General features: G+C 41.9%; 1 protein-coding gene across 1 annotated transcript; it reads right to left on the reverse strand.

The window, feature by feature from the left end:
* Positions 1-10694: 10694 nt before the first annotated feature.
* LOC132026007 (flavin-containing monooxygenase 5-like) lies at positions 10695-23945 on the reverse strand. Its single transcript, XM_059413954.1, has 8 exons — positions 23811-23945; positions 21139-21327; positions 20577-20739; positions 17165-17307; positions 16172-16371; positions 13915-14264; positions 12287-12359; positions 10695-11046 (listed from the first exon to the last, which is right to left on the reverse strand). Exons 1-8 carry the CDS (start codon positions 23943-23945, stop codon positions 10695-10697), a joined length of 1605 nt encoding a protein of 534 aa, XP_059269937.1.
* Positions 23946-26878: the final 2933 nt, after the last annotated feature.

Raw genomic sequence — 26878 nt, forward strand, 5'->3', positions numbered from 1 at the left:
TTGATTCTTGAGTAATTCTCTAACTGTTGCTCAATTATTGGTTAAGGTAGCACTCGTATCTCCTTCTGGATCATAAGTTATATGATATATCTGGGAAAAGCTTGAAGAGCTGATATAATTACAGAGATCACTTTGAGGTCGTATGAGGATAACATGTTCTGTAAAGGGGACCGGTGGTCATGCAAAGTCACGAGTGTGACTCCAGTGAGGAAAATAGACAAGCAACTCAGGGCAAGGGTTGGAATTCACCGGGCCTGTCCCCAGAAGAATGCTGGCCAAGTCTTGGTAGCTACGTCGAATGGCATTTCCACAAAGGTTTGCGTTTTGGTCTATTTTCTCAGTGAGTCCTACAAAAAGATGGAAGTGGAAGAAAATGGAGACATAGTCAGGAGAGGTGGAAAGAATGTAACAGCTGCTCTGATAAGTATTTTCCCTGTATGTGCTTTCCCAAATGTGTGGGCACTGTGTGAAGAGCAAACTCTCACTGTCCCAAATGAGCAGCAGCACACCCATCCCATATCCATGACCATGAGGCCAAGTTTGCCTGAATGCATCTCCCAAGCCCTCCTGCTCTCTCCACATTCATGTCTGCATATAGGTTTGCTCTCTCTATATTTCATATTAATTCAGCTGTGCTCTGTGAATCTGTATTTTTGTGCTACTCAAGATCAAGGGTCTATCAGCCTTATCCACTTCTATGTCTTCAGTGCCTGGCACACAGCAGGTGGGATGGTTAGTTTTATGGCTGTGGTGTTCCTGGGCAAGCACCAGTCTGGATGTTGCTGTGAAGGTATTTGTTTAGGTGTGATTAGAATTTAAATCAGTAGACCTTGAGTAAGGAGATTGCTCTTCAGTAGATCTGTGGGTCTCCTGGGGACCAGCTGAAGGCTTTAAGAGGAAAGACTGAGGTCCTCCAAGAATGATGAATTCTGCCTCTAGACTGCTTTAACCTCAAGACTACAACATTCTCTCTTTCTTGGGTCTCCATTCTGCCTGCAAATTTCAGACTTGCTAGCCTCCATAATCATGTGAGCTACTTCTCCACACCAGATTTCTCTGTCTCTGTGTTTCTTTATATATAGATAGATATCTACCTTTATCTGTTTATCTATCTATTTATGTCCTCTTGGCTCTGTTTCTCTGAACTGAGAATGCTGGCTAATACATATTCAATAAGTATTTGTGAGAGGAATAAATAGGAGGCAGAGTGGGGATGTAGCACTGTCCTACTTGTTCTAAATAAACAAATTGTTCAGGAGTGTTGGGACAGGAGAGTCAACATTAAGACACCATTTCATGATATTAATTACCTGAGGAACTCATGGATGTATACAATGTCTTTCACAGATCTTCAAAAACTAAACAGTGGATTAAAAGATACATAATGGAGGGCACCTGGGTGGCTCAGTTAGTTAAGCACCTGCCTTTAGCTTGGGTCATGATTCCAGGGTCCTGGGATGGAGTCTTGTGTTGGGCTCCCTGCTCAGTGGGGAGTCTGCTTTCTCTCTACCCTGGCTCCCTGCTATCTCTACCTTCCATTCTCCTCACCCCCTGCTCATAATCTCTCTCTCTCTTTCTCTCTCCTTCTCTCTCAGATAAATAAATAAAATCTTAAAAAAATATATGTAATGGATATGTGGGCTCTTTGTTTTGGTGACTTAGAAATTTTAAAGGAACTGCTTTCTTCTAGAGCATGTAAGCTTACTTCAGCTCTAGTGGAGAATTCCCTTCAAACTAGGATAGAGCCCTTCAAGCCATTAAATGAGAGGAGCATTTATTGCGAATAGGTGAGCTATGATGTTTTCAGTTTGTAGTTTAAAAAGTTTAATCCAATACAAGAATAGTAGAGATAGAGAAAAATTGCATTTACCTAATTTAAGAAACATTTATAAAACATTTTGGTTTAATGAAATTATTAAGGTCTTATGTATGTTATAAATGTAAGCTATACAGAATTTCCAAAAATTTTTCATATGTTTAGCCCAAATTCATTTCAGTATTATCTAACACTGTGCCCACAGTCTTGTGTTGTGTGGTTTAGTCAAACACTATTATTTGAAAGGAAGCAAATTAGATACTGAATACTTTCTTTTGATATAAAGAAAAAAGTACTATTTAACCCTCGTTGATTATAAAGGAAGAATTATGATTTAGGAAATTAAATAAGCCTCTACCTTAAAGAGAGTATTGTGTAGCTTTAAAAGAAATTGAAAAAATATGAGTTGTTCTACTCTGAGCTCATTTTCCCATTCATTAAAACATGAGGATTTTCTATCCACTTAGTGAAGGCTGACATTTCATAACTCAATTATAATATTTATTAAAAATATTATAATTGATTTATTTCTGTTTATATTCTGTATCTTAGTTTATCCTTCACTGCCTAATGTAGAGGTCAGTAAACTTTTTTTTTTTTTTCTGTAAAGAGGCAGGTAAATAGTTTAAGCTTTATGGGCCATATGGTTTCTATTGCAAACTACCCCACAGAAAACAGCCATGTGGCTGTGTTCCAGTAAAAACTTTATTAATAAAAACAGACACTGAACTGGGCTTGATTTGGCTTGTGAAACATGATTTTCTGTCCCTTGGTCTAATCTTTTGAGTCATTTGTTTTATCTTCTGTAGTTAGACTTTGTCTTATTCAACCAGTTTGAGAATTTAACCCACTTATATTTATTTTTAAAAAATCACAAGTTGGACTTTATTTCCATCTTTGTGTTTAATGGTTTCCGTTTTTAAAGGGATCCATGTTTTTCCTTACTACGTGGGCAATGGTGCCTTTGCTTGTCCATTCTCTGGTCTCTAGAAAGTTGTGTACATTGTATTTGGTTTTACTGGTATTTGGTTTTACAGGACGTCTGAGCTGTTCAAACATGTTCTAGCTCTCGGAATTCCTGGGAAACTGTTCTGTCTTAATGGTGATAGGATTTCACTTTTCATCTTGAAAGTCAGGTGACTGACTTTGGCCAGTAATATGTGAGTGGTGGGGACACATTCCACTTTTAGGTGGTGTTTGAATAGTGAATACACAATTCACCATGGTCCCTCTTTCACGTCTCAACAATTTTGGAAGCAGAGATGAGCAGAGATGGAGCTTCTTCTGCAGCTGGTTGACTTCTTCTCCCTGGTTGACTGTGTGTCGATCCCCCCTGCCGACCTCACCACAGTACACATTGAAATAAACATTTGTGATTCTGAGTGGATGAAGCTTGACGGCTGTTTGAATGGTAATAAAATCTGTCATCCTGAGTGATACCTTGAAATGTGATGCTGCCATGCCAAAAATCTAGGAAAGTGTTAAGGGTCCAATTTAGAGCTGAGACTTTTGGTTAAATGACCACCTGTGAGGACCTGCAATGCTTATGATCAAGTAACTTCTAATTCTAAAGAAGGGTCTGCAAACTGTGGTCTGCAAACTGTGGCCCACAGGCCGAAACCGGCCCCACTCTCTGTTTTCATACAGCCCGCAGCCAAGAATGGTTTTTACATTTTCATATGATTGGGAAAAAAGTCAAAAGAAAAATACCATTTCACAATATGTGCAAATTATATGCAGTTCAGATTTCAGTGCCCATAAATAAAGTTTTCCTGGGACCCAGCCATACTCATCCGTGTCATTACTGTCTGTGGCTGCCAGAGCCCCCAGGCTGAGCAGCTGCAGCGGGACGGTGTCTCCGGCACTTAAAGTAGCGACTATCTCAACCTCCGCAGAAAGTTTGCTGTCTTCTGCTTTAGCCCCTGGAGAAAGAGGCTGGAAAACAATGTTAGGAATTGAGATATTGTGATTTGTAGAAATATATATTTGGTTTTCTTCCCTGGCACAGAGCAACTCAAATCCTTGGGATTTTCTGAGAGGAGAGCCATCACGTTGTCTTTTGTTATGTTAAGGAGGCGGCTTAGCTGGCACTTAAGGGTGGGGCTCCTTGCCTGGAGAGCCAACGTGAATGGAAGGTTGGAACTCTCATCTCCATCCCCCGATTTCCAGAGATGGTCTGGAGGTTGAATCAGCCACCAATTGGCCAATGACTTAATCAATCATGCCTCTGTAACAAAGCCTACAGAAAAATCCAAAGGATGGTGTTTGCTGAGCTTCCAGGTTGTGAACCAGTGCCCTCCTGCCTGCCACGTGTCTGTCCAAAAGGACAGACACTCCTTTGTTCAGAAACTTGCCCTGTGTATCTCTTCATCCAGCTGTGGGAACTGCTTTGCGAGTTCTGTGAGCCACTCTAGCAAATTAATCAAACCCAAGGAGAGGATCTTCGAACCTCTGATCTATAGGCAGTCAGACAACTGGCTTGTGATGGGGATCTGAAGTGGGGCAGTCTTGCAGGATGGAGTCCCTGGGAATCTGATGCTGTTTCTAAATAGATAGGGTCAGAATTGGCGTTGAATTGTGGGACACCTCACGGGTGTCAGCAAATTGCTTGGTGTTTGGGGGGAATCTGCACTTTGGAATTGGGGAGGAGTGTGTGCTGATTGCTCTGCATGGCTCAGTACTGTAAGAAAGAAATAAGCACAGAAAAGAACTGGCCAGTTAGCAAGCAAGAGTAAGAAGAATAAAAAGAATTAAAAAATTAGGGGCTTACAGCTTAATCCAATAAATAAACTACGAAACTGAGAAGGCCTTTGAGTGACAAAGGCTGATTAAAACCCAGTCTTGGGAAGGCGTCAAATTAAGGGTCCAGTCATCCCACTCATTGTTAAAACCTCTGAGTGAATTCAAGTGTCAAGGTCTAGCCTCGGCCTTGGTGCTCAGTAAAGCCTTTCCACTGAGCAGAAGAACTTGTAATCCACTCAAGATGGGGTGGGGAGGCGCGTGAAAGAGAAACAGAAGACATAGGGGTGAGTGTGGGTATGGGTGAGGGGTCCGAGGGGAGAGGCTTAGGTGGGGACGGCAAAGAAGTAGAGCAAGCTTCCTATCGCTGCTTGCAGCTGGCAGGAACTGAAGAGATAAGCTCGGTTTTGAGAGTCATGCTGTCAAAAGAACCATCTGCCTGAATGAAAACTGACCATGACAGCTGGAGACTAAACATGACCCCTGGAAGGAAGGCAGAGTCCCTACAGCCCATTTTGGGTGTGGCCCAGGAGAAAGGAATCAGCAGAACTGACAAGGGGCAGAGCCAGGGGCCCAGAGCACAGCAAACTTCCAGAACGTGCCATTAGGGCTAAGGCAGGAACACACTTCCACCCCCAGTGCTGTCCCAGAATCCCCATGGTGCAGTCACGCAGGTTGCGCGCTCCTTAGTAGGACTGGGAACTTAGCACAAGCTCCGTCTCTCTTCATCTCCATCCCAACATGTCTTAGCAAAATTTGACATTTTAGATCCAAGTTTCTGTGGCTGGTTTTTGTTTGTTTGTTTGTTTTGTTTGTTTATTTATTTGTAGATGTTATTTATTTGTTTGCAAGAAAGAGAGTGCAGGGAAGGTGCTGTTGGGGAGGGAGGGGCAAGCAGACCTGGGAGGGGCTGAGCAGAGCCTGGCTCGGGGCTCAGTCTCACAAACCTGAGCTCATGACCCAAGCCAAAAACCGACTTGGATGCTCAACCTACTAAGCCAACCAGATGCCCCTTAAATTTATTTATTTATTTAAGTAAGTTTGATACTGCACATGGGGCTTGAACTCAGGACCCTGAGATCAAGAGTTGCATGCTCTTCTGCCTGAGTCAGCCAGGCACCCCAACATTGTAATTTTTAAAAACCACGTCATTATGTAGCATTTTTCCAGAAACTGGAAAATTTTTCCAGCACTGACGTTTGTGCTCGGGACTGCACTCGGAACGGAAATAATTACGAGAAATTTCTATGTTTAGATGTCTTCAGAGAATCATTCCAGTCTCATATCATGATTTCTCTATTTCTTTACTCTTAATTTTCTCCAATTCTTTTAGTAATTTCTGCAAGGGAACCGTGGGGAGCAGTGACTGGGCAACGGTGTTGTTTAGGGACAACATGTAGCTCTTAGAGTTCTTGGGTCTTTAATCTCCACACCCAACAGTGACTCAGTGAATGGCCTTAGGCCAGACTGCTGAACATATCTGTTTCATTTCTTGGGGATGAAAGGATATTAAAAACTTTCTGACCTCTGAGGGATTTTGTACAAAGTATTACCTGATGTCAAAACTTATAATTTACATGCAATTACTGTTTCTTTGAAATAGACACCATCAAAGATCCTGGATAAGCATAGAGCAAGAAACACATTGCAAAAGTATTTCTGTTTACATGGAACCCTTCCAGGGTATTTGGGTTCAGTGGAACTTGATCATTCAGGTGTAAGTGTTTACTGTGAGCCTTGACTGATGTGAGCTCTGAGGTAGGTGTTAGATGTGTAGAGGCCAATAGAGTAGGGGGTTTTGTTCCCACTCATGGGCCCACAGGCAGGGCCAGCCTCAGACAGGATTTCCTGCTACCAAGAAGGATCCCTTTCTAGGTCTCCCAGAAGAAGGTTACACTAGAGAACACCTCTGTGACTCACTTGGAGAGGGTGCTGAGCTGGTCCTCCCAGGGTCCCCATGGGTCTGGCATCTCCCATTCTGTATCTGTCTGTGCATCTGCTCCAGGAAGATTGAGCAGAAGCTGTCATTTTTCTGAAAACCCATACTTCGACATTTTTGCCAGAATTCACTCCGCATGAACATATGGAATGATCTCAGAAGTAATCATGTGGTTATAACTGTTACAGGGCAGTGGTTCTCAAACTGTGGCCCCCAGACAGCAGCAGCAACATTGCCTTGGGATTTGTTAGAAATGCCAGTTCTTGGGCTCCATGCTAGTCCTACCAAATTATAATCTCTGGGGACAGAGTGCAGCAATTAGTGTTTTCACAAGCTCTCTAGAGGAATCGGATGCACACTGAACTTTGAGGACCATTGTTGAAGGGGATCATTTGTCAGTAGGAGGCTAGACCAGAACTACCAAAAAATGAAAACAAATAAAAGGAAAAAAAAAACCCTTTCTCTATGCTTGAAATTGCTGTGTGTGTGTGCACACACGCACGCATGTGTTTTAAATATTTATTTATTTGAGAGTGAGAGAGCGAGCGCATGTGCACCAGTGGGTTGGGGAGGGGCGGAGGGGGAGGAAGACAGAGAATCTCAAGCCGACTCCACTGTGAGCCACAGGGCTGTCTCTCAGGACTCTAAGATTACGACTCTGAGATCATGACCCGAGCCAAAACCAAGAGATGGACTCCTCCTAACCAATTGAGCTACCCAGGCGCCCCTGAAATTACTCTTATGTGTCTTTGTTTGTATGATGAATCTCAGGAGTATGGTCAGGGGTCTGATGTGGGCACAACTGAAATATCTATCAGACGTAAATTTGAATTCCAGCATGACATTTCTGGATTAATAAAGTGAAAAAAACTTTAATAAAAATGGAAAGTTTGGTGAGGCAGAAAAACAAAAAGAAACAAAACAGACAAAAAATGAAAAATTTCACTTGCCATACAACCTATAAAAAGAAACCTTATATGCAAGCTAAGGAGTTGAGCTTGGCTCCATAGACGGTAATGAGTGAAATCAGTTTTAAGCAGGGGGATGATGGGACTAGATCTGCCTTTTAGAAATTTGACTCTGGTGGCCCTTTAGGAGATTGCATGACGAGGGGTGGAAGCTGGATGCAGGGAGCTGGGGGGTAAGAATATGGAAAATTCTGGTTCTGGTCCAGATGAGCCAAGGGAGTGGGGATAGGTGTGGAGGGCAGAAGTCCTTCCATTTCTATCTCCAAAACACCGCTTCAGGCTTTTCTGTCACCCATTCTCACATACCCCACGCTAGGTTCATTTCCTGAATATTCTAGCATTCTAGGCTGTTCTGCTCACTCATACATTGCATAATTGATGTCCTTCTTTTTTTTCCAGAAATAAACTCTTTTGCATCTTTAGAGATCCAAGTCCATTTTCCTTGTCCGCGATTCCTTCCTCGCTTCCCTTTCTCTGAGTTCTTTGCTCTGTCTTCTGTATTCCCACAGCGCTTGTTCCAATATTAGCTAGAGACAGATGGGTCCATGGTCAGGGGTTATTTGTCTGTTCAGGTGGCTAGTTTGCCCTATTAGATTTTGAGCTCTTTGAGAATAGAGTGATAGATAAAGCAGGATGAGGAAGATGGGAATTGCTATTGCATGTAGTCAAGAAAGATCTCACTTGAAGGGAAAAAAAAAAAAAAAGAAAGAAAAGAAAAAGAACCAGGGGGCCGGCTGGGGTGACTCAGTCAGTTCAGTATGGCTCAGGTCATGATCTCAGGGTCCGGGAATCGATCCCCATGTTGGGCTCTGCCCTTAGTGGGGAGTTTGCTTGGGATTCTTTCTCTCCCTTTGCCTCCCTCTCCACTTCCTGTCTGTCTCCCTCTCAAATAAATAAATGAATCTTAAAAAGAAATAAAGAAAAAAAAAAAACAACCTTGTACACCTGCAAACCAAAAAGATAACCAATATAATGTAAAGCTCAGAATTTTACCAAATGGGACATAATGTTCATGAAAAAAAAAAAAAAAAGATCTCATTTAAAAAGATAACATTTGAGCCAAGACCTGAAGGAGGTGAAAGAGAGAGAGCTTTGTGGGTATGCAGGGGAAGGAGTGTTCCAGGAAAAGGAACAGCAAATGCAATGATCCTGCAGTGAGAGTAGGCTTGGCCTGTTCAAGGAATGAACGCAGAAGAGAGCAGGGGTGGGTCGGGGGGAGGTCAGACAAGTAGAGCAGAAGTCGGTTATGAAAGGACCGGTAGGATTGTTCCAATTTAGCCATTACTCTGAGTGAAAGGGAAGCCACTGGCAATTTTGGACATAATATGTCATAATCTGGTTTATAGTTTTTTTTTTTAAGATTTTATTTATTTATCCGACAGACAGAGATCACAAGTAGGCAGAGACGCAGGCAGAGAGAAAGAGGAGGAAGCAGGCTCCCTGCTGAGCAGAGAGCCCGATGTAGGGCTTGATCCCAGGACCCTGAGATCATGACCCGAGCTGAAGGCAGAGGCTCAACCCACTGAGCCACCCAGGTGCCCCGGTTTATGTTTTAAAAGTATCATTTGGCTGCTCTAATGAGAATGAACCACAGAGAGTAGGGGTGAAAAGAAAGAGTATGATAGGGAGACTATAATGATACAAAGAAAAGATGGCAGTAAGGATTAAGGTGGCAGTGGTGGAGGGCATGGGAAGTGGTGAGGTTCTGGACTGACTTCGGAGGTGCTATGTTTTGCTGTTCGACTAGATCTGGGATATATGGGAGAGAGGAATCAAGAGACTGAAAAAGGAAGCCCCTTTACACTCTTGGTGGGAATGTAAATGGGTATGGCCACGATGGGAAACAGTATGAAGATTCCTCAAAAGATTAAAAATAGAGCTCCTATATACATGATCCGGCAATCCCACTTGTAGCTAAATATCCAAAGGAAATGAAAACAGGATCTTGAAGAGATATCTGCACTCCCAAGTTCATTGTGGTGTTACTCACAAAGCTAAGATAGGGAAGCAACCCAAGTGCCCATCGATGGATGAAGGAATGAAGAGAATATGGTGTGTGTGTATGCATATATATAATGGAGTATTATTTGCATTATAAAAGAAGGAGATCCTGCCCTTTGTGTCATAATGGGGGAAACGGGAGGATGTTATGCTCAATGAAATAAACCAGACACAGAAAGACAAATACTGCATGGATCTCACTTGTATGTGGAATTATGAAAAGTTGAACTCTTAGAAACAGAGAGTAGAAGAGTAGTCACCAGGGGCCGATGGCTGGGGGGAAATGGGGAAATGTTGGTCAAAGGAACAAACATTCAGTTATAAGATGAGTAAGTTCTGGAGACCTAATGTGCAGTATGGGGACTATACTTAATAGTACTGTATGACTCAATTATTAAATATTGTATTGAATATAATACTATCAAAATTTGCTAAAAGGGTAAGATGTTAGGTGTTCTCACCTAAAAACTAAACATACCTATGTGAGATGATGGTAAGTTAATTACATTGATTATGGTAATCAGTTCACCACATCTATGTATATTTGCTACTTTTTCTTTCTGTTTCTTCTTCACATTCTCCTGAATGTTTTTATAGAATTTGTATGTTTACTGTAAAATTTGTTCAATGTTTCAATTGTTTTAATAGAAAACAAAATTATGAACATCTCCTGACTTCTATTATTTCTTCTTTTTTCCTCCATAGCATACTCCATCCCCTAAAATACCTTCAGTAATACCTGACATAACCTGGGTACAAGTAACCTGTTACCTCAATATCCATAATTCTATAGAATGTGACCCTAGTGGAGAAGGTTTCTCTTGAAGACATTTGTTCATTGTTAGCTATTCAAGATCCTTTGAAGAGATATTTTTTCCTAGCCTATGCTTTCCATGCAAAAGCAAGAATTTGCCAATTGCCAACAGCTGACAAACTGTGTGTTTACTAGAAAGGGCGGGCCTGGGAGAACTTGGCATAAAGGAGAACATCTGTCACGTTATGGAAATTAACTATACACTTCCAAAGCAAGTTTCATACAAGCCACTTCATTTGAAGTCTCTGGTGAAGAAATCTCCAATTTGGCCAAAATACTTCTACATGAGAAATTGTGGAGCTATCAGCTCATTTATTGTACTGGTCCTGTCGGAACTGAGGAATAAACACTGGCACATGCCCATCTCTTAATTAGTGTGTGTTACTGTTAACCTCTAACGTCCTAACGATCATAGGATTATCCTTTAATAATGACTGAAACGAGAACAAAGAGAAGAGCAGCACAGGCACTTCTAAGCCAAAATGGCACAGAGAAGGGAGGTTGGTCACGGGTGAGGGTGCGAGTCCTCAGGGGCTTGATGATCCGCTCTCTCTGGGTCAGGATGGCTCTCCGGGCCCCAGCCCACTTCCCTGGTCCCCGCAGACGGTACTGGTAAGGCGTGCACGGTCCAAAGAAAATTTCCATAGCCAACTTCGGATCCCCCAGGAAGAGTGAGAGCAAGTTGGGTTTCACTCCTATCTCTGAGGCCACCTCATCCATGTAATCCATGTACTGTACTCTGAGTGTGTCACGAGGGTTAGCCAGGAATCTGAAATCAGAAGGGGGAAAAAAATAAATAACTGTAAGTCAGATGACACCCCCCATCCCTCCAAGCACAATTTCTTCTAAACATCGGTGGACTTTGTATGAGGCGATAATCCACGGGAGAAAGAATGAATAGCTATTGAAAATTTCTCAGGCGTTCTTTTTTTTTTTTTTTTAAAGATTTTATTTATTTATTTGACAGACAGAGGTTACAAGTAGGCAGAGAGAGAGGAAGGGAAGCAGGCTCCCCGCTGAGCAGAGACCCCGATGCGGGGCTCGATCCCAGGACCCTGAGATCACGACCTGAGCCGAAGGCAGAGGCTTTAACCCACTGAGCCACCCAGGTGCCCCATCTCAGGGGTTCTTAACACAATATTCATACACTGTATTTTTCATTCTCAAATCCTTGCTGGGGTCTTGGATAGTCATAGGTGGGGTTCAGAAGATTTTTGTCATATTAATGATACTCTTTTCTGAAGTCTTTTGTACTTTGGTCACACATCTGATTCTCATTCAGGATATAGTCTCATGTTAGTAAACTGGTGGGAAATACGAATTATACAGGCCAGTTATTCAGGTAGATGTGACACTAATTTCATTTTCAGTATTAGTGAAATGTAATTCTTGGCCCACCTTCTTAAACCAGCTCCTGGATAACAGACTACTCTTAGGATGAACCCTTTGATCGTAGAAAACAAGCTGTGACATCCACATGGTAGATTCTCAACAGGTATTTGTTGCATAGAAATACACTTCCAACCCCAATGGTTGAGAGTAATTTTTAATTAAGAAGATTTGGTACAACCTACAAGCCTCTGATTTCATGTCAGAATTTTAATTGGATTCTGTAATGATTTGCCAACTCATTTCTCACATTGATTTATCTTTCCAACTCCTTAGAAGAGTGAACAACCCTTCATTTCATGTTTGCATTTCATACACTTTTGCACTTCTTAGGCTATGCTATGACATAAACTTATAATTGTATGCTTATATCGCATTACAAGAATTTTAAACACAATTCTGAAGTTTCCACACTGGATTATTCTGTATCCATTCTTCCCACACATACTCCATACATTTATGTTATGCTCGATTAAGAAGAAATGAAATTGATACTTGAGATCTCATCTAGGCAAATACACTCAGATTCTATGATGAGAAAAATACAGAGCATACTTGATAGGCAAACCATTCCACTTAAACGCTTTGAACTGTCTTTCACCAAGAAGCAAGTTTCTTACTCTTTTTCAATTTTTTTCCTCTTCTTTCTTATGTCATCCATCATGCCCCTCACCGAAGGTAATTTGTTCAATCCTAGGAAAGAAAGAAGATGAAGTTCCACAAGAAATGAATACCCTGAGAATCTGTTTGGTAGAAAACATCACAAATGAGTTAGTACAAGACTAGGGGAGATGGATCCAGGAGTTACTCTGGAATGCCCTCCATTCATTGTTTAATCAGGCATTCAATGCAAAGGCATATCCTTTAATGAGTTTGCACCTTGACTAGTGGAGACCTCAAAGCTCACAATGGAGGATGGACTGAAGGGAGCTGCACCCAACTGACAAGACACAAAGTAATGTGTGTGTGTAGTTCCTTTACCAGAATATTCACACTGGGTGTCCTTTAAGTAGTGAGTTACACTTGTTGATTTATGTTATGAATTCCTTTACAAATATATATTGTATCTACTAATAGTAACTCACTGTTTCCCGATTGTTGTCATTGGACAGAGATTTCATCTTAATTCCATCTTAACTCATGGAAGTCACCTTCCTATAATTCTCCTTCATTTTTTTGATGAGTGACATCCTATATTTTGAGAAATACAGAATGTTCCAGAAAATATGGGGGAATTTTTAAATGAGAAACAAACAAGCAGAATTATCACAATGTAATTGACATCATTTCATAAAGTTAGGTTTCTTGTTTTCCTTTTTTTTTTTTTTTAAGATTTCATTTTTAAGCAATCTCTACACCCAACATGGGGCTTGAACTCACTACTCTGAGATCAAAAGTTGCATACCATATGCATACCTACCATAAAGGTAGGGTTTGAATCTGTCTTCAATTCATTCTCAACCTTAGAATTAATGATGTAATAAATAATAATAGTAGTTATAACAGCAGCGGCTAATCTTTCATTCAATATTTATTGAATGTCCATAAAAGTCAGGGTGTTTAATTATTCACTTTTACCACCCTGCAAAGTATATATAAATATTCCCATTTTTATAAATGAGGAAACTGTGGAGGTCAGGGAACACGACAAGATCATACAGCCAGTACATGGAGGGGCTGAGTTTTAAGCCTGGGTTTATCAAAGGTCTTTATTTCCTGTCTATACTCTGGGTTGAGATCTTTCTTCTACTGCCCTCACTTCCTATACTATCTACTGTCCTGAAGTGCTCTAAAGAATTCTTTGCCAACAAGTGGTCACTGGTTGATATGTAAAGTCATGGTTTCTAAATCTTCATTTTTTAAAAAAGATTTTATTTATTTATTTGACAGAGAGAGAGATCACAAGTAGGCAGAGAGGCAGGCAGAGAGAGAGGGAAGCAGGCTCCCTGCTCAGCAGAGAGCCCAATGTGGGACTCGATTCCAGGACCCTGAGACCATGACCTGAGCCGAAGGCAGAGGCTTAACCCACTGAGCCACCCAGGGGCCCTAAATCTTCATTTCCATACAGGAATCCTGAAAGTTAAATAGCGATCAAATCCCAAAGTAACAAATCTCAAGCGGCACAATTTCAGATACTGTACAGGTTAACCTCAAACTATGTTTTGCAGCAGAAGAGATTTGCAATGCCTCTGAAATCACACTATCTGGATGGTCATCTTTTCTAAACATGCCTAAGGTGAGCACATACCCTTGAATACACGGACGGCCCATCGGCTCTGGAGCTCTGATGTGGGAATGGTGGCTCCCGCTGGTTGGAGAATGCCAATGAAAGCCAGGGTTGGTTTCTCCAGTTGAGGAGGGAAGACAAATTTAAACATGGAGCGCTGGCTGTCCAGTACTGTTGGATTATTTTCCAAAAAGGGGAAAGAGAAAGTATATCCTGTGGCAAAAATAACAACATCGAGGTCCTCTTCTGTGCCATCTTCAAAGATGGCGGATGTCTCTGTGAACTCCCTAACATTTGGTTTTATCAGAACTCTTCCAGATATTATGTGATTGGGTAGATCATCACTGAAAGTAGCTTGATGGCTCAGAAATCTGAAGAATAAAAATTGAAATCCAGAAAAATTAATATGTCTTTTTGGAAAGGCATTGAGTTCAGAAAATACTTTAAACATTTTTTTAGTTGACTAAGGAAAAAAAAAGACTGACATTTTTGTTTTGTAAAATATTTCCTTGACTCCATACTTTCTTGGAATTTTTACTGAATAAACATTTTGTATTTATTAGAATGACAATAACATTTATTTAATGCTTACTATAAGCAAAGACAAGATTTTGAAATGTGGTATGTAAGTTTATACCAGTGATCATATTAATATCTCACTTCTTTAAACAATTTTCTGGGGGAGAGATTTTTTTTTTTTAAAGATTTTATTTATTTATTTGTCAGGCATAGAGGGAGAGCAAGCGAGTGAGCACAGGCAGACAGAGAGGCAGGCAGAGGCAGAGGGAGAAGCAGGCTCCCTGCTGAGCAAGGAGCCCGATGCGGGACTCAATCCCAGGACGCTGGGATCATGACCTGAGCCGAAGGCAGCCGCTCAACCAACTGAGCCACCCAGGCGTCCCTGGGGGAGAGATTTTTAAAAGCAGTTGGTGGAAGTGTTCATATTAGAATAGCAAAATCAGATCATATTCTGATTTCCATTTATTTTGAGAACCTACATAGCATTTTTATAAATTTTGATGACATTATTTAATACCATTAGTAGTCTCCCTGCTTCCACCCTGACTCCCTACCATTTCTCCTCCACTCAGGAGCAGGAGTGATCCTTTTAAAATGTCTGATTATATCCTGATGAGTATCTATATCACTAAAAATGAAATCCAAAACTATGTCCATGCTGTAGCCCTAAAAATCTCTCTGGGGGCACCTGGGTGGCTCAGTTGATGGAGTTCTGACTCTGGATTTTGGCTAATGTCATGGTCTCAGGACATGGTCATGAGATCCAGCCCCACCTTGGGCTGTGCGCTTGGTGGGGAGTGCGCTTGGAATTCTCTCTCTCCCTCTGCTCCTACCTGGCTCGTGCTGTGCCTCTCAAATAAATAAATAAACCTTAAACAAAGTAAAAAATAAAATTCCCTCTGTGACCTGGCCCCTACCTATGTCTCTGAACTTATTTCCTACCACTTCCCCTCTCCCAGTGGTCTCACTGGGTTCCTTGCTCTTCCTTGAATAAATCATGTTCATTCTGGCCTTTGAAGTTGGTGCTTCTTATGCCTAGAATGTGATTCTCATCTCAGATGTTCTCTCAAGACTCACCTCCTCACTTCCTTTAGGTCCTCATTCAAAGGCTCTTTCATCATATAAGCATTCCAGAGACATCCCATCTAAAAAAAAGATTCTTCTCCCCAACTCTGCTTGCTGTTTCTTCATACCACGTATCACTCCATGTAATTGCATTATGTTTTAACCAGTTGGTTTCTCCCCTACTAGAAAGGTGGCCCAGCAAGAGCTAGGACACTGCCTGGCCTTGTCCTTCTACTCTCAGTATCCAGATACCTACTTGATCATAGTAGGAACTCAGAAATATTTATTAAGTTTATGTAGGCTGTACGCATAGTCAATTTTATGTGCTTCCACATTTATACCTTGCAACAGATAGATAGATATATAGATAAATAGGGATTACATTTTGCCAACATAAAAAAAAAAGAAAATATTTAACTATACCAGAATTAAAAGGCAGAGGCAAAATTACTTCTTTTAAAATCCTAGAACAAGGGCACCCTGGTGGCTCTCTTGGTTGGGTGTCTGCTTTTGGCTCAGGTCACGATACCAGGGTCCTAGGATGGAGCCCTGCACTGGGCTTCCTTCTCAGCTGGAAGTCTGCTTCTCCTCTCCCCCTCCCCCTCCCCACTGCTCATGCTCTCCCCTTCACATGCTTGCTATCTCTCTCTCTCAAATAAATTTTTTAAAAGTTTTTAAAAAATCATAGACATACCTGTGTTGAGGGAGCAAACCATAAACATCATGGTTAAATCGAGCATTTAATTTATTCTCTATCCATCTGTTGATTAAGAATGTAGGGCAACATTTGTTGAGGACAGCCTTAAAACGAGTGAAGAGAATAGTGTCCACAGGCATTCCATAATCCCAGACCCGGTTCCAAATCCACGCACCCCGCCTTGTGCTGAGAAACACCTAGGAGAGAATGCAAATGAATGAGAAACAGATGCCTCCCAATGTAAGACTTTCCTTTCCCAGTTTTTCTGATGTCTCTCATTTGGCTCATGATAAATGGATAACAACTATATTGACTTGTTCTCAAAGGCAGATAGACCAATAGATACAGGCAAACACACTTATACAGATGGACACATCTGACTTGGTTGCCATAGTCCCAGAGAGCTCCCCATGCCATCCTCTGGACCTCACTCACCATCCTTCCTGTGCTTTCTTCAAAGCAGTGTTTAAAGCCTGCTTTGGAGAAATCTCTTACATTGCAAATTCTGGACAAACACAATGATGCAAGAAGGCTAGCGATCAACACATTCCCACACACTGTCCACCTGCTAATTATGATATTACAGAATTTTGAATACTTAGTTAATACGTATCCCTTGAAACCTAAGTATGGAAGGAATCACAGTAAGGAGATGTATCATGTGTCATGTCAGTAAAAAATAAAGGGATTTAGAGTGGCTTTCTGGTAGTGTTCACATTTGTAACCAGTGGCAGAGCTGGTGAAGCCTACACGTTCTGGTAAAAATAAACCATATGATGGTCACTAAAGTTTGAAATTTTTATTTTTATTCCATTCTCATTTTTTAAATGTATTGCCAAGATGTCCACTGAGAAAACAAGTGTGAGGAGGTAATTAACAATCAGGATTGAAGCAGTGTATGGGTACCCCTGACATATTTCACTCAATGTTAATAACTCAGAGGGCTCTGGGCAGGGTGCATCTCGGGAAAGAAAACTGTAGGAACCAAACCTGTGAAGCTACGTGACTGAGCTCAACAGCCAGATCAGCTCCCGAATTCCCAATGCCGACCACAATGATTTTCTTCCCCCGAAATCTCTCTGGACTCTTGTATTCCCAACTGTGGATATATTGACCTTTGAACCTCTTGATTCCTGTGGGCAAGAAAGTATTGCTCAAGCCTTGGTCATTATTTCACATTATTTTTTAAAGATTATTATTGAACTCAAAGTCCATCCTACTTCTCCTTTGCTATTCTGCAAATGCTGGGCTGTGGACTCTGTCTCCCCATCATCAGACAGAATAAATCCCCATATAGTTTTGTTCTACACCTCATGTTCCGTGCTTACACTCAGACGTCTAATGCCTGCTTTCTTTTTCCTTTACTTGTGTTCTTTACTTACTTACCTTTTTACCTACTTAACCCTGCCAAACCTTCAAAGAAGAATTTGTCTCCCATTTAAGTAGTACATCTTCCTCATCCTTCATCCTTGTCATTTACAACTGCTGCTTTGGACCTACTTTCCTGTCTTGCTTTCCCAACTCAAGCATCATCCTTGTCTGGATGTTTTCATCTCTTCCTGGGCCAAGAACCCTCTTCCCACCAGCACTATTCACTCTGATCTCCAATGGGAAACAAATGCTCCACCATCACCCACCAGGATCTGAAACTAAGAGAATGTAGGAACTTTGTATTTTTGCCTAAAAATATGCTTGTATGCCAAAGCCATAAAAGCCGGTTGATTTTGCAGCACTTCGTCCATTAAAGAGCACTGAGGTCTGGACATAAGGGCTTCATTTGTTCCTCTTGTGATGCTGAACAGCTCTAGTCCCTCCTGACTGAGGGTCAGTCCTTGCCCTGTTCCTTTCTCCCTACAGAATCTGATCCCAAACTCCAGGTTTCTTTTGGAAGCAGTTCTTCGATCCTGGCATGGGTCTGATTGTTCCCAAACTCCATCTTTGCAAGTTCAATAGTCCATCAAATTTCTCAGTGTGGTTATTTCAGTATTCCCCCCTCCCCTTGGTCCCACTGCAATTCCTCTCATTTCTTGAAGACAACCCTTTTTTTCTCATTTTTATGAAACAACGAAGATCTTAAGGGAGTATCTCAACACCTACAAGTTACTGTGTGTTCATGCATCCTTCCTCTGCCATCCTTCCTCCGTCTCCTTTCCCCAGGAGGAATTATTTCTCTTCTATTCCAAAATGAACCCTTCGCCCTATGGTTAAAATGTGGGGCGGGGGCGGGAGGGTTAGGTCAAACAAATATAGGCACAGATGTCAGCTTTTTTTCTACTAGTGACATTTGCAATACGTAAAATGGAAATGGTTGCACTTCGCTCATAGAAATGGTATAAGGATCCCTTAAAATGTTCCTGTATAGTACTTGAGAAATAGGTTTAATGCTCTTCTTTCAGTATCTTTAATCGCAGCCCACCCTCTCCCATTTTTAAGGAACATCTCTTCAATCTTGTTACCTTGTTACCTCCTCAGTCTTCCTCCCTCATACAGGCAGAATCAGGTCTTCCTGGAGTCTTGCCTGTCTCTGGAAATCACAACTCAGTTGCTCTGACCAACAACATTGAGAGTTATCCTCGACGCCTCTCTGTTACATCTCACATCTGGTCCATCTGCAAATTCTATCATCTCTATGTTCACATCTACTCAGGATCTGAGCACTTCATTATATCTCCACTGCCCACCCCCCCACCGCAACCCCCACCCCCGTTCCAACCTACTATCCTTTCTCATCTGCATTTGTGCAAGAGCCTTCCCCTGGTTTCCCCACTTCTGCCTTTACCACTTCGTTCCCTGGCTCTTCCGGACACTGCTGTTGAGCAGATTAGAGCACGCATCTCCTCTCTGTGAAAGCTCCTACACCTCTTACCTCACTCAGAGTCAAAGCCAGAGTGAAAACCATGGCTCACTGTTCACTCTCTGACATCACCGCCTTCCCACCCCTTCCGCTCCCACGACACGACACATGACCTGTGAGACTCACTCCCACATCGAGGCCCTTTTACTGCTCTTCCTTCTGTGTGGTGTGCTTTCTCCCCCTACCTGCCCAACTCCCTCAGTTCCTTTGGGCATTTGCTCAAATGTCCCTTTCTCATGGAAACCTTCCCTGGCCACTTTATCCGATCTTGCATTGCAACCCCCATCCCTAAAAGCCTCCCACTTTTTCCACAGTCATTGTCTGCCACACGTTTATCCCATTTTTTGGTCTGTGTCCATCTCCTGCATGCACACTCCACAGACACAGAGGTTTTGCCCGTTTTGTTCTCTACTGAGCCTCTGGACGATTGGTGTTGGATGGGTATTTCTTGACTGAAGATTGAATGAATGAATACAGGAATATTTAAATTTCTAACGAACTAACCAACTAATAGGTTTCTCTTCACCAGTTTTAGCCTCTCTCTCTTCTCAAACACTGGGAACCAGACACTCATGATGATGGAAGGGGCGGGGGGTGGGGAGAGTCTAGAATTTCCTGAAAGCTCCAAAGGAGTCTCAAGTTCAGTCCTTTCTGAGAAGACCAAATGTATGTCCTGTACCTAGAGATGAACAGGGAGGTGCTGGGCAGGTGGATCATTCCCACACCATTCCTTATATGCAAGGTGCTTAAGCTTCCAAATAGTAAAGAATAACATGGCAGTAGCTTCTAAGATGATTCTGTGGCTATTTATAGTCATTATGTTATGCATATAAGTAGACATCCAGAAATAAAGCTAAATCTTAATATATTTTCTGTTGCTTTGATCCTACTATTTACTTGAAACTATTTTTAAAAAATTCTCGTCTATTTATTTAAGTCGCCTCTAACCCAATGTGGGGCTCAAACTCATGACCCCAAGATCAAGTGTCCCATGCTCTTCCAGCTGAGCCAGCCAGGTGCTCTGTGTTTACTCCAAACTCTTACCAACACAAAGCAACTCCCACATTTTGCTTTCCAGATGTGGAATGATGTAGCACCTTTCTCTTAAAATAGCCCAGGACTTGTGGTAATAGTGTATTAGTAATTTTAATGTTTTTAAAAAAAATTTTATTTATTTGTTTGACAGACAGAGATCACTAGTAGGTAGAGAGACAGGCAGAGAGAGAGGGGAAGCAGGCTACCTGCTGAGCAGAGAGCCCGATGCGGGGCTCGATCCCAGGACCCTGGGATCACAACCTGAGTCAAAGGCAGAGGCTTCAACCCACTAAACCACCCAGGCGCCCCAGTAATTTTAATTTTCAATTTTATAACATTATGTATTATTTGAACGGACCTGGAAAGAGCATGCTTTGCTTTACAATCAGAAAAAATAATATTGATTTTGAAAATAAGGGGACTTTCAGAGTTATAAACTTTCTTCAAAAATAACAGTAAGCAGCAATGATAAAACTCCACATCACCAGTGCCTGAGCATTCAGTATGACATACCTGGAAAGTTCTGGAGTGGCAAGAAGGGGTCGGTGTAAAGGCCAGTGCACACCATAATCCCATCAAAGACATAGGATTCCTGCTTCCCTGCGGCCTCGATGATGACGTCCCACTGGCCCGTGCAAGAGAAGTCGGAGCGCTTCCTCACACTGCGCACCTTCGACTGGGGATGAGACAGACTTGGACTTGTGACCTCTCTTCCCGGTTGCCTCCTGTCCCAGAGCTTTGGGCCTCATTGAGTCACATTGGTTATAACTACTCTCCTTTGGGGTTTCCTGAAAGGTCTTTGAAGCTACCAAGGCTTTCTTTTTTAAGTAGAGATGGAGGCCAGTGTGTCCCCGGCCGTGACCCTAAATGTAGTTGGTGGTGAGTCAACACCAGGTGCGTAGTCTCACGTTTCAACCAATCCGTCAGACTTTCTCCTGGAGGAAGTGAGGACGGAAGGTCTTGCTGACTGCTCTGGTCTCGTAGACCTAAGCTCCCAGACTGATCCGGTGTGCCTTACTGCCCCTCACTCTGGTCTGGCTCTTGACTCTCCCCTGAGACTCCCTGCCCCACTTACCAGAAACCGGATGTGCTTTAGTAGGTGAAAGTGTTGCACGTACATCCTGAGGTACTCCATGATTCTGGAGTTGTGCAAGTAGTTGGGGAAGTGATCAGGGAACGGGTAATCGCTGTAGGTCATCATCTCCTTCGAAGTGTTGCTGGTGGCAGATTCGTAGATGCTTGGCCTGCCACTCTCAGCCTTCTCCTACCGAGAAAAAAAAACGACGTTCCCTGTCTTTTAGAACACAAGAGTAACAGTTAAAAAATTCATTCCTTTGTCAAATCATGACGAATTCCTTCAAAGAAAGTAAAGTGGCTTTTGCAGTACCTTCGCTAAGAGATAAGATCCTTTGTCATAAATGGTTTAAAAGAACAAAGAATTTTGTGGGGCAACAAAAAGAAAAATAGGAAATGATGGAAAGAACACAAAAAGGACATGAGAAGAAAAACGTCTTTAGAATACCGGAGAGTGAAAATAGGCAGAGGAGGATGGGGCTTTCTCTCTGCCGACAGAGCTCCGTGGAATCGGAGTCCTGGCCAGAGGGCATCCGAGACCCCTCCTTGTTTGTAGTGATGGGGAGAGCGCCTTAGTACAGGAGGCTTTCTTTTTTCATTTCTTGCTTTTACTGGCGATTTTTTTCTAATTACAAAAGCAGCACATGTTTATTACAATTTTGTAGGAAATCACAGAGATGAATCTCATTCTTAATCACTTTATTATTTATTTATTTATTTATTAAAAAGATTTTATTTATTTCTTTGAGAGAGAGAGCATGAGCAGGGTAGAGAGGCAGAGGGAGAAGCAGACTCCCTGCCAAGCAGGGAGCCTGACATGAGCCTGGATCCCAGGACCTTGAGATCATGACCTGAGCTGAAGGCAGAGGCTTAACCGACTGAGCCCCCCAGGTGTCCCTTGATGATCACTTTAAATGTTTTGATATATATCCTTCTGGTTTCAGTCTCTCTGTCTGGTTTCAGTCTCTCTGTATTATCTACTTATCTATATGCATACAGACAGGAGATAGTATTTTAGCACTTTTAAATGTCATAGTTTATAATTATATAAATAATATAACAATATTACATTTTATAACTATATAGCTGTATTTGATAGTATATAAAGGTATACTATATAATAATATATAAAATATACTATATAATAGTATAGAATTATATAATATATAATCATATCTATTACCTAATTCAATCCTGTGAAGCACTTTATTGTCCTCATTGTGCAGGTTATAATAGGAATCCATACAACACACTCTATCGGTTACGTGCGTTAGCAGCCATTTCTGAGTTTTCTTTTTTTTTTTTAAAGATTTTATTTATTTTTTATTTATTTGACAGAGAGAGAGATCGCAAGTAGGCAGAGAGAGGGGGGAGGCAGGCTCCCTGCTGAGCAAAGAGCCCGATGTGGGGCTCGACCCCAGGACCCTGAGATCATGACCTGAGCAGAAGGCAGAGGCTTAATCCACTGAGCCACCCAGGAGCCCCAATTTCTGAATTTTCTTAAAACTCAGGCTAGACGGGCACCTGAGTGTTCTTTCAAGCAGGGGGCCTGCTTCTCCCTCTCCCACTGCCCGCCTGTGTTCCTTCTCTGTCTGTCTCTCTCTGTCAAATAAATAAATAAAATCTTAAAAAATAAAAATAAAAACCAACCAAACAAAAACCCAGGCTAGATATCTAAGTAATTTAAGGCTAAGAAAAAAAAATACACCATCCCTTAAAATGTGTTGTTTACTCTTAGAAGAATTTATTAGAATCCAAAATATAATCATCTTAATATATGTACACAGAAAACACAGTTGGGGAAGAGATTAATTTTTTTCTGTATCTTTTGTATATTATTGGTGACATAAAGAATCAGTAATGCAGGTATTCTGAATATTCTAAACGTGAAGCCAGGAAATATGGAATCTAATTCCTGCTAAAGTATATCAAGTTTTTTTTTTTTTTTTAAGATTTTATTTATTTATTTGGCAGAGAGAGGTGAAATCACAGTGAAATCTGTGAAAATTCTGTGAAATCACAGAAGCCAGGGACAATTTGTTTTAAAAGGCATTGGTTTTTGACCTTTTTATTTTCTTTTATTATTAAAAGATTTTATTTATTTATTTGACAGAGAGATACACTGTAAGAGAGGGAACACGAGAAGGGGGAGTGGGAGAAGGAGAAGCAGGCTTTCTGCTGAGCAGGGAGCCCGATGCGGGGCTTGATCCCAGGACCCCGGGATCATGACCTGAGCTGAAGGCAGATGCTTAATGACTGAGTCACTCAGGTACCTGGTTTTTGACATCTTTAGATCCCCCAGAAAGCAAGAAAATTTAGCACAGGAAGTTCATCTGATTTGACACCGTGGATTGGTTACAACAGTGAGAGCAGCTTTCTGGAAACACTGGTATGCCCATCAGGTAACGGTGGCGGAGACATGACCCAGGGGTGAGACAATGCAGAGTAAGCACATGTTTCTCCTTCAGGAAGCCAGACTATGGAAGGAGGAACGACTGCTGGAGTATCATCCTTGGGGGAAGGAAGGATTACGATTCAAAGTATAGGTACAGGCACTAATACAAATAATACTTAGTAGGCTAGTATCTGGGGATAAGAATCTTCGCATTCCTATTTCCCAGATATGGAAAAGATGTCATCACACATACGGAAGCACAGTGTATTCAGACTTACCTTGTATCTCCACAGTCCTCCAATGTCGTCGCTTCCCTCAAAACAGGTGGGCTCCAGTCCCTCCTCCAGACAGGTCTTAATGGCGCCCAATCCACTGACCCCAGCACCAATCACTGCAATTCTTTTTCTTGGCATTGTGTCTTGTATCAGGGAATTTATTAGTAGAAAATTAGATTTTTATTATCATGTAATTTTTTTCTATAGTGCAAGATCATTTCCCCCCTAAAATTGCTAGCTAATGCCTTTAAGAAATGTCCTACTCAGTGTTGTTATCCAATTCAAAGTCTCTCTCAGTGACAGAAGACCCTGCTTCACACCAGACTTTCTTTTCCAAGTACAAAGTAGATTGCTTTAAAAATAAATATATATTTGACTGCTGAAGTTATACACACACACACACCTTTCCATACACAGATTTTACCCAAACTGACTTTTAATGCCTTCCGCTAGTACTATCTGCTTGCCGAAACACTCATACTGGGTATCCCCACAGTTTACTTTTGATTTAGGCCAGAGAATTCCTACTCTTCCCTGGGACTGGGTTGGAAGTGGGGGGGGAGGGGGAGAGAACTCCAACAGAACATTTCATCAAGTAGATCTCACTCATCACCCTCTTCTTGGGGCAGAGCACAAGCTACCCGTGTAAATGGTCTTCAGAAAAGCACACCCACTGCCTTCATACCAAAGATGCATCTTCTGCCATTCACTCATTCAGGAAACATTTACCGTACCTGCTGTGTGACAGATACTACTTTCGTTGAGCGAATACAGCAGCAAACAGATCTGACACTGTTCCCTGAAAACAGGTGGATAAAAAGGAAGTAAATCGGTAGTAAGAGGAGGAGGATGGGGAAAAAGGAAGCAGGGTATTGTTTTCTATAACACGGTCAAGGAAGGACTCCCCGATGACACTGAAGCAGGAAGTGAGAGACCAAGTCTATTTCTGAAAGAGAATTCCAAGCAGAAGAGTCTGAGGCAGAAACATGCTGGGCACTTTTAAAGAAAAGCAAGGGGAGATTTGTGAGTGGGTGCCAAAAGGGTAGAGGGCATAACGAGGTCGGAGAGGAAGCATTTGCTGCCGGTGTCAGCATCAGAATCAGTCTCAGAGGTCAGAGCAGGCAGCGCACTTTCTCAAAGGAGGGAGCAAAGGAAACACACAGACAATACCAACAGGTACTGAGATGCCACTTACCACCGAGTGCCTCTGAAGACACTATCCTCCTCACCCTATCTGCTCTCCGAGATTGTTTCATTGTCTTCTGTTCAGCTGAGCCATGAAGAAACAGAGCCCTTCCATCCTTTTCTTTTCTTTTTTTAGGAAATAGAGTTTTCTTGGGGCACCTGAGTGACTCTGTAGGTTAAGAGTCTACCTTCGGCTCAGGCCATGATCCCAGGGTTCCAGGATCTAGCCCCACATTGGACTCTCTGCCCCTCCCCTGACTCATGCTCTCTCTCTCTGCCAAATGAACAAATAAATAAAACCTCCACTAAAAAAGAAAGGAAATAGAGTTTTCTCTTTTTTTTCCCTAAAAGTTTTATTTTATTATTTACTTGACAGAGAGAGATCACAAGTAGGCAGAGAGGCAGGCAAAGAGAGAGGGGGGAAGCAGGCTCCCTGCTGAGCAGAGTTTCCTCCCGATGTGGGGCTGGATCCCAGGACCCTGAGATCCCAGGATCTGAGCCGAAGGCAGAGGCTTTAACCCACTGAGCCACCCAGATGCCCCAAGAAATAGGATTTTCTCAAGAGAGGTCTCCTTCACTATCATCTGGCAATTTTCTCCCTGTACCTTTGTTCTTTACTCTGAATTTTTTCTGAAGGAGAAACTGAATGGAATTCTGTACTGCATTTTAGTGAGTTTATGTTATAGTGGATTAAGGCAGCTATTAAAATATGAGACTATTTTTTTAGTCTGAAGTTCCTTGGTAAATTCTTTTAAATTAAGGCTTATTAACATAATGCCGTACCACTGACGTGTTGCTACTGCTTGAAAATTTATCCAGAGGCTATGGGCAATGAGTTTACCCAATGACAGCAGCAAAGATCCAAATAATCCCCCTGAGTACAGCAGTTAATGCGTAGGTTTTCCAAGCACTTAGCAGGACTATAATATCCACCAACACCCTGGGTCACAAAGTAGCAGAATGAGAGCATAGTAACAAAGAAATCACTATCCACAGAAAATACAGGGATAACGAATATTGCATTTATTAATTTGAAATGTTGCATTTATTACTCCAAAATGTAGATCCAAATACATAGTGCCCATTTTTAAATGCCAAGGCTATTACGTTTCACTGGGATATGTACATTTGTTCAACAAATCACCTCTCAAATGTCAAAAATATAGTCAAGTATTTCTCTCCTAGGTATTTAAATTCCCTGGCTGTTGAAATAAAAGGCTATTAGCACAGGCAATCTATGTTTAGTGTGTCGTGGGTGCATCCTTGATCATTTATACCCTCTTGTGCTTCCAGCAGCTCCCCTTAAACTCCAGTATTCCATCCCCTAGGTCTCTTTAGCCCCTCATCTGAAACAAACCCAAGTGAAACCTCTGTGGGTCAGATCTCTCTCCAAAGTGTAGCAGAGGCTGACGCCAACCTGTCTTGTTCCCCGCTGGAAATGGTAATGAGTTGCTTTTGGAATGAAGTCTTGGTCCATTTTTCCTTCCCTTGTGACCATCCCATACTCATTAGCTAGCCTTTTTCTTTTTACTGTGTATATAGAACACAGGGTATTTTTCTAATCATGCAGCTATATGACATACAACAAAAATATAAAAATCTCATTAAGCCCCAATGTCTTCAAGGAAATAAAGGTCATAAAACTAACCTGTAGTAAGAAGAAAAATAAAAGCCGATTTGCTCCCGAAATCTCCTGGCACCGAGGTAGAGAAATAGACTCCTAATTCCGTGTCTTTTCGGGAGACTACTGGCTTCTTCTTTGCTCTTCCCAACACTGAGGTAGCCCACCAAGGTGAGTTTTATGCAATGACTAATTTGCAAGAACTCCGCCCCGTGTCTCTCTCCTTTCCATCCAGCTTTTAAAGTTGGGGTTCAGGTAAGAAGCT

This window comes from Mustela nigripes, chromosome 10, assembly GCF_022355385.1.
Source record: "Mustela nigripes isolate SB6536 chromosome 10, MUSNIG.SB6536, whole genome shotgun sequence".
NCBI lineage: Eukaryota > Metazoa > Chordata > Mammalia > Carnivora > Mustelidae > Mustela > Mustela nigripes.

Bases quoted from the DNA above. Each gene is read 5' to 3' on its own strand.
- LOC132026007 (XM_059413954.1), bottom strand. From the start codon at position 23,945: ATGCCAAGAAAAAGAATTGCAGTGATTGGTGCTGGGGTCAGTGGATTG. The intron at 21,328-23,810 runs GTAAGTCTGAAT...TTTTCTCGGTAG, and splicing joins GAGGACTGTGGAGATACAAG to GAGAAGGCTGAGAGTGGCAG. The intron at 20,740-21,138 runs GTAAGTGGGGCA...TCTCATCCCCAG, and splicing joins TAAAGCACATCCGGTTTCTG to TCGAAGGTGCGCAGTGTGAG.